Source organism: Embiotoca jacksoni, unplaced genomic scaffold, assembly GCF_022577435.1.
Source record: "Embiotoca jacksoni isolate LCO1_2020_lvr unplaced genomic scaffold, fEmbJac1.0.p SCAF_8, whole genome shotgun sequence".
In the NCBI taxonomy this organism is placed as follows: domain Eukaryota; kingdom Metazoa; phylum Chordata; class Actinopteri; family Embiotocidae; genus Embiotoca; species Embiotoca jacksoni.
This window is the reverse complement of record NW_027185436.1, coordinates 17,178,767-17,193,654: the sequence shown is the minus strand read 5'-3', so window position 1 is coordinate 17,193,654 and position 14,888 is coordinate 17,178,767. Positions and strand designations below refer to the sequence as shown.

Below are 14,888 nucleotides of genomic sequence, written 5' to 3'. Positions count from 1 at the left end.
CTAAGTGGTAAGTCTCGCGAGAACCAGGTGGGGGAGGGGGGGGGGTCAGGGGTCGCGTAATAAAGCGGTGCGCTTGGGTCATGTTGCTAACTTGCTAACCACCGCGACTTACGACAGAGACGGACAGCTCTGCTTCCCCCCCCCCCCCCCCCCCCCCCCCAACAATGTAGTAGACAACACAGAGGTCCTATATAAATATGTCGTGGATGCATGGGCTCAATTCAAGTTAAGGAGGTGTAGTGAACGGGACATCACCACAACAACAACAACAACGTGAGTGTGTGACACGTGTAGGTGAGTAAACTTCCTTCCTTCATTGTCGTGGGTGTTCGTGGTTAGGTGTGGAGGTTAAATGCCACCGCGGTTGGAAAAAGTCAACAATCAACCCTTTGTATGCGGAGGATTCACCTTTAGTAACTCTATATCTGTTGTAGTTTGCTTATTTGTGATGCCGTATACTGTAGCAACTACAAGCAACTGTTGTGTGGGGGGGGGGGATATATATATATATATATATATATATATATATATATATATATCCTGGTGTCGTTTACGTAACATAAGTTTGAGGCAACTGACTTAAGCAATTTGCGTCTGTATATCTCGGTGTAGACATTTAATGAGAGGATAGGACTTGACTTTAATGGCTGCACTATTTAGTGTCATATGAATGACCTGTGGAAACAGGGGGAGATGATTCCGGTTCAAATGCTACTGTATGTGAGGCTGACATCCTCCTTTATGCTCTGAGCTCCTCGTGATAACCAGATCACTAATCAAGAAGTAAAAGTTAAGAGTTATTAAGCAATTTCTGATTTTTTTTTTCTTCCTAATGATCCACCACAGAAGCAGAGAAGTTAACACTTCTGTTAGTACTGCCACCCACAGGTTCAGTCCTGAAATGACGGGCATAGTGACTTTAGGAGGTGCCTGTGTCGGTACTTGACCTTATCAGCAGATGGCAGTATTGATATACAGTGCAAATTTAAAAAAAAAAAAAAAAAAAAAAAAACTGACAAAAGCACATCCTGACACCAAATTAATTTGTGTCATTTTAGGAGTTTCCAAAAACAGCTATCTATATATATCAACTCTATTATCCTTTAACAACCTTAAAGGTAGTGGAATAGTATTTAGTCTAGAAAGTAAAAGGCCATTAAGACAACCCATTACGGTTTTTCACCATCGCTGCTACGAAAATATTACAGGCATTACAATTGAGAGTGTGTAAGTGGCCTTAGAGATGAGATAATGATCTAAATGTTAATTGGAGATGTTTTACATCTCAGCTGGGTGTGGGAGACCTGTGTGTTCTTGTAATGAACACGTCTTAATTGCGGCAGGCTATTTGACATTTTAAAAAGTCCAATGATCCCTCTCATTCTTGACACCCATTTGCATTTCCATCTTTAAGGTCAAATGGATATGAATAATACATTAAGGAGGTTGTTAAGCTCACAGCCAGTTGTACCAGTCTTCACAAAGGTACCAGCTGAGTCTTGCTAAGCTCAGCGAAACAATCAATTAATATCACTTTGGGAAACCACATGTGAAGCATCCTGTTATTAGCGGGAATATAAGGTCACAGAGTCAATGACAGATATAGGATCGGCCTTTTCTGATTTCGGTTATGTGGTTGTTAATGTGAACACTGACAAAAAAACCATCTGTGCATTGTGTGGATTTAGACTTAATATTGCTGATGTGCTTTGCTGTGGTTGCATTTTTTTTGTTTATATTTTACAAATTTAGTGACTTTTTGCTAAACCTTGGACCAATAGTGTGCATGTGAACTGTCAAATGGTTAACCTGGAATAAATTCAAGATCAAAGGAAAGCCCAAAAAAGAACCTTGGCAAGAGATTGGAAGAATTTAATGAGCAAAAATTAACATGTATTAAATCTGACCTCGTGCTTACATGGCAGATGTTGGAGTGGAGCAGCATGCAGATATGTTATTAGAGATAAACAGTGGCATATTACCTACTGAGTGGAGCATGGGATATTAAAAATAACATTTCTTATGTTCGATTTTAAATACGTTTTTCTGTAAGGAAATACATTTGGTTGTAACAGTTATGTTTTAACCGCTTTCATGGGATTCTCTTCAGTATTGTAATGCTAAAAAAAAAAAAATAAGTGGGCAGGTATGCAAATGTATTTAGCAGCACATTTGAAGTAATTCACTTGGAGACTGAGTTTCATAACAAGGGTAATGTCTCAGGAGAATTGAGCATTGCAGTGGATGTATGGCCTTAAGGGGACAGACTTTGCCGGCTGTTTTGACAACTCATTACCTGTAATTTTACTGATGGATCGGTGAAGTGGCTTAGATTAGGCAGCCGTGACACCAGAGACTTTGGTTTGCGCCTGGAATGATGTAAAATGGAGAGGCAAACAAGCAAAGACTTATTATGGCTAATGATTGCTTAAAACAGACAAGGGGAGACTTGACAGTTTGGTGCCTCCACCGGGGGGCCGGAACAGAAACACATCCTCAGTCCACCTGTCTGCAATTTTAGAAGACTGTCTGAAAGAGAGGTAACTCACCATTGATCCTGTCATTAACTATAAACCACAAAAAATGGATTGTAACTAGTAGCTTTATATCAGTTTGATTTCTGTCATACACGTCTCTCTGACCATGTCACAATTATTCATGTAGCATATATATGCTTAAAATCACTTCACACAGACAGCTATGTTTGTCCAACGTGTCTAATGGGGCTCTGTCTACTTTCTGGAAGGTCATCTTTATTAGTAAACTGTTGAAAGGTAACATTCAGCACTTCTGTAGATAAGATCTTGGTTAATTCTCCAAATCAGTAGGTTGGGGGGTTGTCAGTGGGCTCGTCCAGGCCTGTCCCCCTCCGCTCCCACATAATTGGTCCGTCCCTGGCACGACTCCTCATCTCCAAAGCCACCAAAAACTGTAACCTACCTTGTGTATTTTTCACTAATTGAATTGCCTAATGAGGTCCCAAGGGCTCCATCCCATTACCTCTGAGTTAATTAAAGCCTAAGCAGCGTGCCAAATGGTGAATAAAGATGCAGTAAAAGTGCAAAAGGAACAGGAAACCCGAGCAGGGTTCGATGCGCTGGGACGGGAGCTGACCTGCTTTTTTGTCATTGTTGTGGGATGCGATATTCCAAGAAGCAGCAGATGTCTATTATTTTTTTATTTTGGGCTTGAAATTTTGTTGCCCTGGTTCAGGCATGCATTTTCCAGTGTGGTTAGCCTAATTCTGCGTAATTAAACATTAAATCCCTTCGCCACCATCAGCAAGGGCTTTCTGAAGATGTTCCCTATTTGGCACAAGTAAGCACAAAAAAATGGCAGGTGTGTAATAGACTTTTTTCTGTTTCACTGTGACAAAAGTTATTGTGCCTTGATCCCTATTAAGAGAATATTAATCAAAACCACATCACCTTGTTAAAGACATTTTTTTCTTCATAAATTACAAAAACATGGACTGATCGAATGTGAAAAGACAGACTGAGGCATTTCTTTTAAGAAACAATTTCAAATGTTTATTTAACATGTCAAAGAAGGGGCACACACTCGTGAATTGAAAAGAGGGCTGCAATTATTGGCCAGTACTCAGACTTCAACTTCATACTAACATTAATCAGGTTTTGGCTAAAAAGAAAAGTGTTTTCTGTTTCTTTTGCTTTTATAAAGAAACGTTATGTACATTGGTTCTTTTATACAAGAGGTTCATTGGATAAATGCATTAAAAAGAAACCAGTTCTGCAGTAAACTTTACAAAAAAATACATTTTGTTTTCATTGAGAGATGTAGAAAAGGAGGCGGTCAAATATTGACCAATAATATTTCTTCCTTTTCATTATTTAGAAAAAAGTTGTTCTAATACCTATTTTGAAGAAAAGCAATATACAGCACAATAAAATGGGAGAAATTTGTGGATTCATTCGGTCGGTTTGGTAACCAGGGAGAGGGGCTGCGACTGGAATAGGGCATGATGGGAGTGAAGGGCTGCCTGATGGAAGGGGGAAGGAGGGGAGAGCATGGAGGGGTGCAGAGAGGTGAAGGGGATTGGCCGGGTGAGGATGTGTGTGTTCGACTGGCTACCTGAAGTACCAATAGGGATGGAGATGGTGGGTTGGGAGGAGGAGGAGGAGGAAGAAGAGGAGGAGGAGGAAGAGGAGGATGTGGATCCAGAAGCCTTTCCGTGTAGGGAGAAGTGGTGGTGCATGCGTCCCTCCGGTTTGGTGGTGAGCGATAACGGCTGGGCCTGTTCAGAGTGAGTGGCGGCGGGAGCAGCGGGGGAGGCCAAGGCTGCAGAGGGGGTGGCCGGTGAATCCAGCATGCTTCCATGAGACGACGCAGGGCTGTCGCACATCTTCTCCGAGGGCAGGTACTGCACGCACTGCTTCTTACTCCTTATCGAGAAGTCTGGGGAAAACAAAGGAGGAAGTGAAGACCGTGAATTATGGATCCGCTGCTGGCTTTAAATCTGGTTCAAGTCCCTCAATGCTGCGGCTGACAGAAGTGAATGAGTGGTCGCTTAAACAATGAATGTGATGCAAAAGTTCTGAACTGACATTTTCAACTTGAAAACACATTACAACGAGGAGAGTGAAACAGGATGTTAACATGATTAATTAATGTGATACACAACAGGAATGTGACACAAAATGCCCATTAGAATGTGCTAAAAAGTGGAAAGCGCTCTTATTTTGGGTAGTTTACAGTGGTCATTTGGTTGCACAACAGCAGACATACCTGCCACTATTAGCACTGAACCTCATAAGCTGCTTGTCAAAGTGTAGAAGTGGGGAAAGAAGTTAGTAAGTGGGAGTGAAGCACAGAATCCATGCAAACAAAAAAAGGTTAATAAAAGTAATAGAATAAAAGTGCAGTTTCAGGTTGTACCTGCGCTCTGCAAGAAACATAAAGCGCTTGCTGTTAGTTTCTACAGTTTTTTTTTCTACTTGATTGAGAAGAATAGAAAAAGAAACAGCAGTCAGGAAGAAAAGGCCCCTCACCTTCTGGTTTTGAGTCTGGTTTGTTCTCTCTCTTCCTCTTTTTCCGCTTTCCCTGCGCAGATAAAATGATTCTTTAAAAACAGTTTGTCATAGTGAGAGAGAACCACTTCCATGATGTCACTTCATGAGTTGAAAAGTGTGGTTACTATACCTTACTGTTACAGTTATATCTGACTGGAGCATAAGTTGTTTTTCTAACTTCCTCTTCTCATTGATATGAGCGCCGAGCATGGAAACATACTACTCACGTAGTTATCTCGTGCTGACCATCCTGGATAGAGCTGGGAGTGGAGTTGCCTCTCTTTCCTGGCCAGCTCGTAGTATTTGGCTTGTTCCTCTCTTGACAGGGAGTGCCACTGTGGACGAAGACAAAAGATATCAAAGGACTGTTAAAACACGTACTCTCATCTATAATCATAAACTCACATGCACGTCTGTGTCTCTGCTGCTTACCCGTCTTCCAAGGATCTGGTTAATGGCTGCGCTCTCTTTCAGAGTGCACTCCGCCACCACTTTGGCTCTCATCTCCTTCATATACAGCATGAAGGCGTTCAGAGGCTTCTTGATATGAGGCTTCTTGTCCTCTTCTTTCTTGGAAGGAATAGGGGACTTCCTGCTAATCCGAAACAATAAAAAGATATGAATAACCTGTGAATGGTGGAGAACTATTAGCACATTATGGTAGGGCTGCAAACTTTGATACTTTTATGGCATTGTGTCGTAAAAATGTCTTTTCATTAGACGTCAACATTTTTTTTTTAATTAGGTTTTATCCACACTAACACAGTTCTGTTTGAGAATGCATAACTTTTCAGTGTCAGTGAGCCACAAATTTATCATACATAATCTTTACTTGGAAGGCCGGCCCATGTAGATAAAATCACTTGGTTTCAACTTAATCTTACATTAGAACACCTTATTTCACTCTTTTCTACGAAATGTTACATCGACTTCCATGTTGGAGTTTCTTCTGGGGGCTTCTCTGTGCACAGCTGGCTAACTAGTGTCTACTGATAGCATGTGAGGTGTTTAGGGGACATTTGTAAATTGTAGCTACACAAAAAGTAACGTGGATTACACTCTTTCCCTCTAAACTGTATGAAAATTTAAGATTTTCATTGTTATTTATCCTCTAATTTTCTTTTTCCTAAAATGCACTTTACAAAATTGGTTTTGTTTAGAAACAATTATTGCCTGACATTTATTTACATAATCGTGAAAATAATTTCTGTTCATCTGTATAGAAACAACTGGATAAAATCAACACAGATGTTATATTTCTTACACTATTTCCATGTCATTTTCCACTGTTTGAGGCTTGAATGGCGCTCTTTTACTTACATCATCTCATTGAGCCCCCTTTTTCTGCTATGGTTTAATAATATAATCTCTCAATAATAACTTGAGATGCTTAACTTCTAATATTTGACTAACTACATTTTCATAAGCATTTGTTGACATTAATTTTGCTGCAAAGCTAAACACCACGTAAGTGGCTCTTCGTCTTAATAAATTGTATGTGTATTATTAAACTAGGATTAGGCTTATACTGTAATAGTGGCATAAAATGGACAGAAAGAGACAAATTGTTTATCGCATGATCGTGACAGTGTATAAAAGTCAAGGTCTTGATAGCCATGTTAAAGAGTTTTTGAATGATACCCAGCCCTATATTTTAGCAAGCGAAGGGAACTTTTGTGAAACAACAATTATTTCAAGTGTCCTTACGCGTGCATTGAGGGGCTGATGTTGTCACCGCTGGGTTCCTGCTTGATGGCTGGGGAGACGATGGCAGGATGGGGAATGCCTGTCTGGTGGAGGCTGTGTGGAGGCGGAGTCACCATGTGAGGGGAGAAACGGCTGGACACCAAGCTGGGGAGGGCGAGAGGATGCAACAATTTAACAGTCGAGTTTCAACAGTGAACTTGACAAATGAAAGTTTGGCTAACTTGCCACAAAACTGCCCTCCCTCACCCTCCGGGTTAAATTCACTGTGCCTACTGCCTCCGTCTAGACTGAAGTCCTTGCACACAATGAGTAACATGCTTGTTTTTTTTGTTCAAATAAAGTCTTTTTCAAAAGCCCCTTTATTCACCAAAGGCTGGTGAAAAGTGGAGTGTGTTGTTACTATGGCGACAGCATGGCCGTTGACACCTGAAACCTCTTTCCTTACCACGTTCCAGACCACGGAGAGCGTTCTGACAGCCGTCCACACACAACACCTTCACAAAGTGTTTCTCTCAATATCCAATTGTTAATACAAAGGACCATTGTCATGGACAAAGGGGAAAATTAAGATGAATAGCTACGTATCACACACTTGAGTTCATGTTAAATTGGAAAACTCCTCTATTTAACATTTCACAGAATGCCATGAGAGACAATGCACAATATAATCTAATCTATGTATATATAAGGTAATGATTAATTTTGCTCTTACACCTTGTAATACACTCAGCATGGACCATCTTTGCGTTAACCTGTATATGGAAGATTTTCTAATTGTTTCTAACCATCAACAACAATGTAGTCCAGATCTATAAATACGCACATAAAAAGATAGTTAAATGCTTGTTTTGACTCCTCATCCAATATCCAAAATCATGTGTAAACATTAAAAAAAAAATTCTTATGAAGTAATTCTCAACTCATGTTTTATTTTCCTTTTTTTTTTTTTATATATATGCTTAATTATTTATACTGCGTAAACAAGGAGGTGCTATGTCATTCCCTTGGTAATAAACCTATACCAACTATCTTTGTAAACATCCCACTTATTCCCCAATGAGTAACTCAAGTCTGCTCCGAGTGATGGCATGCTCTGTGTTTTGAAAATATTGCTCTCTTTAGCGTTTTCAGTTATGGCTCACTGAGTCTGATTAACAGATAATGTCAAAAATGACACATAATATGGGCTGCACTCACACCTGTTTCTATTTAGCTTCTTGTTGTGCTAGACAGCCCACTGAAAGTCACGAAATGTTTCAAATCTATTTGAAAGAAAGCTGAAATTGTGTGGATTGTGGCAACATTCAGCGTGATGCGTCAACTCGTATTTAAACTTCTGTGACGTATGTTCTGATGCTTGCGAGTTCATCTCAGGATGGACCTATACATGCTATTGATCACAGAGACACACCTGAGTATTTCATCTCATGCTAACACCGGAATACTCGCTACAAATCTTTCCAATTTTGACAGAGGGTCAGAGAGTTTAACCTGATGGGATGTGTAGGTTCAGATGTGCTTTGATTTGTCTTAATCGATTCGCGGCCCTTTCATCTCTGCGGTGTGTGCGTGCGTGCGTGCGTGCGCTTTGTGGAGTGGCTCAGAACAGCGGCCTGACCACAGAAGTTTGGCTCTAAGAGAAAAGACAGGAGAGGAGTGCTGAATACCAATAATGCGTTCAGTCTTTTAAGACGCTGAACTTGTCTCTGATAGACTTAGGCCTCACATCCCTTTGCAGTCCTGAGGCCACTGCCTGACAATCCAAGTGTCCAAGTGGAAGTAAGTTATAAAATTTTGCTTCCTGTCCCAAATTTATGTGGCTGAGAGATATCAAGTCACCTCTGTTGAGAAATGCATTAACCATTTAACAGTAAGAACAATGGAAGTTCAAAACCACGTACTAGCCCTTTATCTTGTTAAAGTAAAAAAAGAAGGAAAGCAGGGGAAATGTGATTACAGCTTGGTATGGAAGCAGCAGATATCAGATGTCTGCCTTCAGGAGGGTGGGGGTGTTGCCGAACATGATCCACTCACCTGGACATGGATGCATTCATTGCTAGCGCTGGATAGGGGTGACGAAATCCCCCCGGAGGGATGGAGTACATGGGCTGGCCCTGCCTGGGAGACAGAGGGAGACGGAGTGAGCGGAAGCTCCAGTGTGAGGTGGATCAAACACAGCTGACCGCTAACCCACCAGCACCAATCCTCCACTCATCAACTCAAATCCCCTGCTTGTGGAACAGCACCGTTGCAATTGATTACAAGACCTGTAGCAAAACCCATAAATGTTCATAAATTCCTCCTGGTAAACTCAAATGTTTTGATTTATAATTGTTATGATATAATGCACCCGCACCTCGACTATGCATCAGAAATTGCTTTTATCATAAATTTGAAAAAGACATTCTCACTTCTGTTAGAGCCTGACCGTAACTGATGCCGAGACTGATATTAAGGAATAATTTTAAAAAAAAATCTGCTATTGCTATATCAGCCAATATTCTTTGAACATTTTCTAGTAACTATCATTACTTTTTCTGCATTATGCTCTGTAAAAACGTTTTCGTATCGGCACTTATCAACCAACATATACAAGTAAAAAAAAATGTCTGTGTTTTCCTATATTTGATCTCTTAACGAGTAGTCGTCTGAAGTTGTTCACTAAACCAACAGTTAATTAGCAAAGATTAGTGCTTTAACTCCGCCACAAAACTAATCCAAAGACTATTGTCCAGAGATTATTGTCCATAGATTATTATCGTAAACATTTTCAGTCGAGAGCAATATAGTTTACGAAATAAAAATAATTATAGATAAGTTTACACACTTTTTAGAACAACAACAAAAAAAACCTTCTGGCTGTGCGGACAGCTCACAATCAAAGAAACGTACTGTGGCATGAGCCAGCTGAGAGGATGTGCAATCGAACCGACAGCACCAGGAGACAGGGGGTAGTATGGAGAGAGCTCTGATGGGTGAGGTGTCCGAGGAATACCTGCACAGGACCAGACAGAACACAGCTTTTAAAACCTTTTAATATGCTGGCTGATTTTCAAAGAGGAGCTCTATAAAACAATATTTAACATTTCTAAAAATACTTGCCATCATCGCCAATTCATATATCAATTTTCAATTTTGAAAGGTAGCTGAATAGTTTGTTTGATCCTTCACAGACTGCAGGAGCTTGCGGTTTTCAATATAGAAAAAAAAACCAAATTGTCCACAGAAACTTGCACGGTGCTTTCCAGACAGGAAGTGTTTTTGCCAAAAGATGTCAGAAACATTGTTTCCCATTAAAACATCTTGACTTAATGCTGAATATCACTTGTTCAGTTTACAGCGACGTGAATCATTGTCTGCCCATCAGACACTTTACCTGTCTTTGGGTCGAGGATCTCCGGGGAGAGGTGTGACGGTGGCGTGCCGGGGGAGAAGTGTTCATTGCTGTAGGTGATGAGGGGCGTCAGTGGGTGGACGTGGTGAGCGTGCTGTACCACTGGAACTTTATTGGACTGCAGAAAAGACAGAGAGGGCAGGAGATGAGCAACACGTATCTGACACATATCATTCAAAACGGTATTAATGTAATATTTTAGGGGAGGAATTGTATGTACTTTTATACTTGCAGTTGCTGCATGTGTTTGTGTGCTTTGTTTAATTTTTTTTTTTTTTTGGGGGGGGGGGGGGGGGTTAAAATGTTTGTAGCTAAACCAAACAAACACAGTACTGTCCCATAACTGCACACTGTACATGATTTCTGTCGGCCTTTGTTCAGCATAAATGCATGGCGAAAATAGGCCACACTTTGTGAAATGCCCTCCACGGTAAACATCACAGTCTGTGCTTGTGACTGGCCCTGTGATGCAATCTGGACCAGCACCAAGCAGCACTAAACAGCCTCGCAGACACATGCCAAGATCATTACGGTCATTTAGTTGAGGGGAGAACTGTTTGTTCAGTCCAACAAGAAAAAACAACGGTGCCACCAAGTCCAAACGTCGCACCAGCAAGCCACAAACAAACACAATCAGACCACGATAAGCAGAACGCCCATAAACATGTGGAGACATCATATCCCACTCTTGTCTAACAGCAATCTCCAACATGTGTGGATTTACAAACGCTTCCAATGGTGGAAACTCACTTATAAATTCTGTATAACTTAAAATAAGGGGTGAAGAACAGAAAGTCCAAAGATGTAGTGTTTGTCTTTGTTATTTCCACAACAAGAGTGCGCGTAAAAAAAATAAAATAAAAAAAAAAAAAAGGTGCAGAACTCTGCCAAGAACTGACCAGCATTATGGCTACGACAGGGATGATGAAGACAATAATAATAACCAGCGTCTCTACTTTCATTAGGCAGCGCTCAGCCTAGCAGTCATTTCCCCTGGCTGCTCAGGCTGAATAGAGCACTTGTTGGCTCAACTTGTCACATGGGAGGGTCAAGGGGTGGGAGGGGAGAAAGGAGTCTTGTTCCTCCAGGCTAACCTTTCTTCAATATCCCTCCCCACCCCCCTTCTCAACCTCTGTGTCTCTCCAACGTGGTCTGCTGGGGAACAAGGTTTGCATTGAGACTTCTGTACACTCTTTTGCTTCACGCTGCTTAGAATTGTTCCAAATCTTAGCTCTTTTTTTTTCTTTTTTTTTTAAGAATTAAGTCCAACCTTTTCCTCCCTTTTAAATCTTTGGCAAATTAGTTTCTCCCAGGTTTAAAGCACGCTTTGATTCTGGTAATGCCAGGTGGAGTGAAGAAAATATTTACTGGTGTTAAACATATTAAGATCACTTTGCTTAAGACTTCTTTTTTTGTTTTGTTTCTCCAAAATTAGAGCATATAAGGTCAATGCATGCAAGGATGCGCAGAGAACAAAATTTTCACAACACAGAAAAGGCTTTGATAAAGGTTCATGGCAGATTTAGTGTTGACTTACTAGGTTAAAACCCCAGGTCCCACATGTCATGTATATTTGAGTTGTGCTTTGTTGTTCGACTTCATGTACAATATGCCTGAATTTTCCCTATATTGTGAGGGGTTGTTTGAGACCTCTAGACCTGGGTGCCAACATATTTTGGGAAGCAGTTCAGTGAGAATTTGAAATGATGCCTATTAATTATTCATATCTTGGAATACATAAATCGTGTGCTCTAAACATAAATCTAAGTTTGAAGGCACTAGTTTCAACTCCGGGCCGCTGAGCTGAAAGGCCGCCTGACAACATGTGGAGAAAAGCGTAGAGTGCAGGTTCGACACATGCAAAACTATTCTGACCTGCGCTCTACCTGCCAGAGCTTCTCCGTCAGGAATAAAGATGAATACTCCTTCGAGGAAATTCCTCTCTTTAAATACTAACATTTTTTTTCAATTAAATGAACCAAAATAAGAAGTTTTTAAGCTAATTCAAATTAATTAAATTCTCCAGACCACTGAGAGCATGAAGTGTGGTTTTGTAAAATTGAAAACTGGACTAATGGCTAAACACGACTTTCAACTCAATGCTAATGTATCAATGCCCTCTTTGACTTGGTTTATGTGCAGAGGTAATATTCCTCTGGCCCATGACAGCATCATATGTCTGGTTTTATGATCCACAAGCAAAGTGTAATAAGAAAACCACAAGGAACATGAGCTGTGTTTTAAATATAAACAACTTCTACGTGATAGAGCGGATACCAGATGGTATCTACGCTGACGGACAGAAATCATGCTCTTTACATAGATGTGCTTGTTGCAAACAGGTCTGCGGTGGTGCATAACTCTCAGCTAGCAAGTAAAAACACACAGATCTTGTTTTAAAGCAATTGCACATGGTAAAAGGAAGCTTTAAAAGAAAAAAAAAAAAAAAAAAAAAAAAGCAGAAAGTTGCTGAGCCGCTACAGAGAAGAGATGTCTGTCTCTTAAGAGGGTTTGAAGCTAAAAAGGCAGAGGTGGCAGTACCTTGCTTGGCTGTCCAACTTGGAATGGCGCTAAGAAAAGCACAGTCCTTGGTCAATGTGGGTGGAGGGGTGGATTTCATTCAAGCAAACATGTTTTTGGATCTTGCACATCTGAATTGAATTACTAGGCAAACAGCCGATGGGGAAGAGAGCTTAGAACAAACTGAATAACCCCGCAGCTTTGTGTGTCTTTATGCTCGGCGATTCTGGGTGGGAGGCTCAGAGGCCTTTCAAAACTCCAGGAAAGACAGGGTGAAAAGAATGCCTGGCATGCTGAGAAATCCAAGCCTTGTTTGTCAACGCCAACAGGAAGCGGACGTGAGAGGGGACTGACCGTGTCATGTGTCTTTAAAATCAACCTCTCCAAAACTATGTCATTCATCACAGACAACTTGTGCTTTACGTCTGGTCATCGCCTCTGAAAAGGTCAATGGCATTATAATTCTAGGTTAGAATAATACAGCGCAGAGCGGCGTCAGATTACTGCACTCGATGTCCCCGGTGGTCATTAAGTAAATTCAGAGAGATAGCAAAATAGCACAGCATATATAAACACAAACATGGATAAATCTCATTGGGACCAACGTGGTAATAAATATTTGTAAACTGTCAGATATACAGTTAGTTATTTTCTGGTAAATCTGCCACTAGCAGACCTTATCTTGTGGAATTTCACTCATTCTGTAATACTAAATCTGAGTCAGTTCAACTCCAGAGTTTGACTGGAATCAAAGCACTCCTGGTTCCTTATCGCATTTCTGAGGAGGATCTTGTCTCTGCAGTGACCCAGCAGGACTGCAGACCTCGGATCAGTATTCAGTTCAGTCCTCCCAAAGCCTTTGATTTCGTGATGGATCCCTGGTTGTTCACTGCCTAATGCAAAACGAGAAAATCTCACCGGACTCCTAGTCAAAGGTCTGTTGAAAGAATATGGGTCGAGCAAGCAAGTGTATGTATCGCTTTGAGAGAAAAAAAAAAACAACCTCAAACTGCATCTTTTTCATTTAATATCTCCCCTTAAAATATCATACAGCCGTGAGAGTTGAAGATTGCACCAGAGACAAAGGCATTTCTGGAATGCTGCTCTAGACCTCGCCACTTCAATTCATTTAAACAATTCGGTGACTGAGTGACTTATGACGCGCTGACAGGTTCAGGTCCCTCAGTGCCTTGATTGCTGCAGACACTAATACAATATTGAAACAGAGAGGAGAATTCTTGTGCCCCTGTCAAGTGTTGATCAGCCCATATTTGAGCACAGAGTGCGCCGTGATCCAATAAGTAACTGCGAGACACACACTCTGGTCAGTTCTGCCTCATTAGAGAGTCACAGCTCCTTCTAATCCAGAGTAACAGTGTGAGTCAGTGTTGTCTGTAATGACACAGAATAGGCCTGATGGACAAATTACTGCAAGTGAGTGAATGACCTCTGTGAGGGAGGTACGCAGCCTTGACATCATTATCAGCACAGTGTTAATGACTGTGAATCAGTGCCATTGTGGGAGATGAGACTACCACCATGCCACCTCTACTTCCTTCCTCCTTTCCTCTCCTTTTCCCTCTCCTCTTCCCTTCCCTGTCCTCTCTGGTCCAGCTCGGTCACTACTGATGGGCTGACAACTTCCCCATACTGCCTCACCTGGCCCTGCAGTGCCTTTGATGTATTATTCATGAAAAGGCAACCCTCCGAACACAGGCGCTGATATATGGGGGTTTTGGGGTCTGTGTGTGTATGTATACACCCATGGGGGTGTGTGTGTGTGTGTGTATGGCGGGGTGCAGTACGCTTGTAGAAAAGCTTGTTCCCCTCTTCCCAGTCCTCCCACCACCACCACCGCTATTACTACCAAAAGCAATACCGACTGAATGCTAAACAAACCTGTCTGTTGAATAATTGAGGATCTCAGGCCAGAGCAGGCTCAATTAGCATACAGGCCTTATGGACCCAATCTGCACAGTGACAAGATGGTCTTTCCCTGGACTTTTCGTATCCACTGAGCGCTCGGATTTCTATTTTACATCATCTGTTCTTGTTTCACTTTGCCAGAACTATAAGAAATGTCAAAACAATTTCAGTCCACCGACATTTATTGCATGACAGGCATAGTTAGAAATGTGAGATAATGTTGCTCACAAAATTTTTTTACATATCAACATGTGACTGGCTGGGATGATTTCTGAATCTGCAGAAGAGCTTCACTGAGCAAAACTCTGCCC

At 41.2% G+C, this 14,888-nt stretch overlaps 1 protein-coding gene across 3 annotated transcripts in view; it reads right to left on the bottom strand.

Annotated features, from left to right (window-relative positions):
- Nucleotides 1-3,513: 3,513 nt before the first annotated feature.
- Nucleotides 3,514-14,888, bottom strand: part of tcf7l1b (transcription factor 7 like 1b) — a 34,480-nt gene continuing 23,105 nt past the window's right edge. The window contains exons 5-13 of one of the 3 annotated variants that reach the window (XM_069178243.1): nucleotides 10,114-10,249; nucleotides 9,630-9,732; nucleotides 8,772-8,855; nucleotides 6,738-6,881; nucleotides 5,463-5,625; nucleotides 5,258-5,365; nucleotides 5,010-5,061; nucleotides 4,747-4,775; nucleotides 4,343-4,416 (exon numbers count right to left, since the gene is read on the bottom strand). In XM_069178243.1, the coding sequence (XP_069034344.1) occupies nucleotides 4,756-4,775; nucleotides 5,010-5,061; nucleotides 5,258-5,365; nucleotides 5,463-5,625; nucleotides 6,738-6,881; nucleotides 8,772-8,855; nucleotides 9,630-9,732; nucleotides 10,114-10,249 (810 nt within the window). In that variant the 3' untranslated portion in view covers nucleotides 4,343-4,416; nucleotides 4,747-4,755. Of the gene's footprint in view, nucleotides 4,417-4,746; nucleotides 4,776-5,009; nucleotides 5,062-5,257; nucleotides 5,366-5,462; nucleotides 5,626-6,737; nucleotides 6,882-8,771; nucleotides 8,856-9,629; nucleotides 9,733-10,113; nucleotides 10,250-14,888 lie in introns of all 3 variants that reach the window. The other 2 variants (XM_069178241.1, XM_069178242.1) reach the window with 2 other exon arrangements.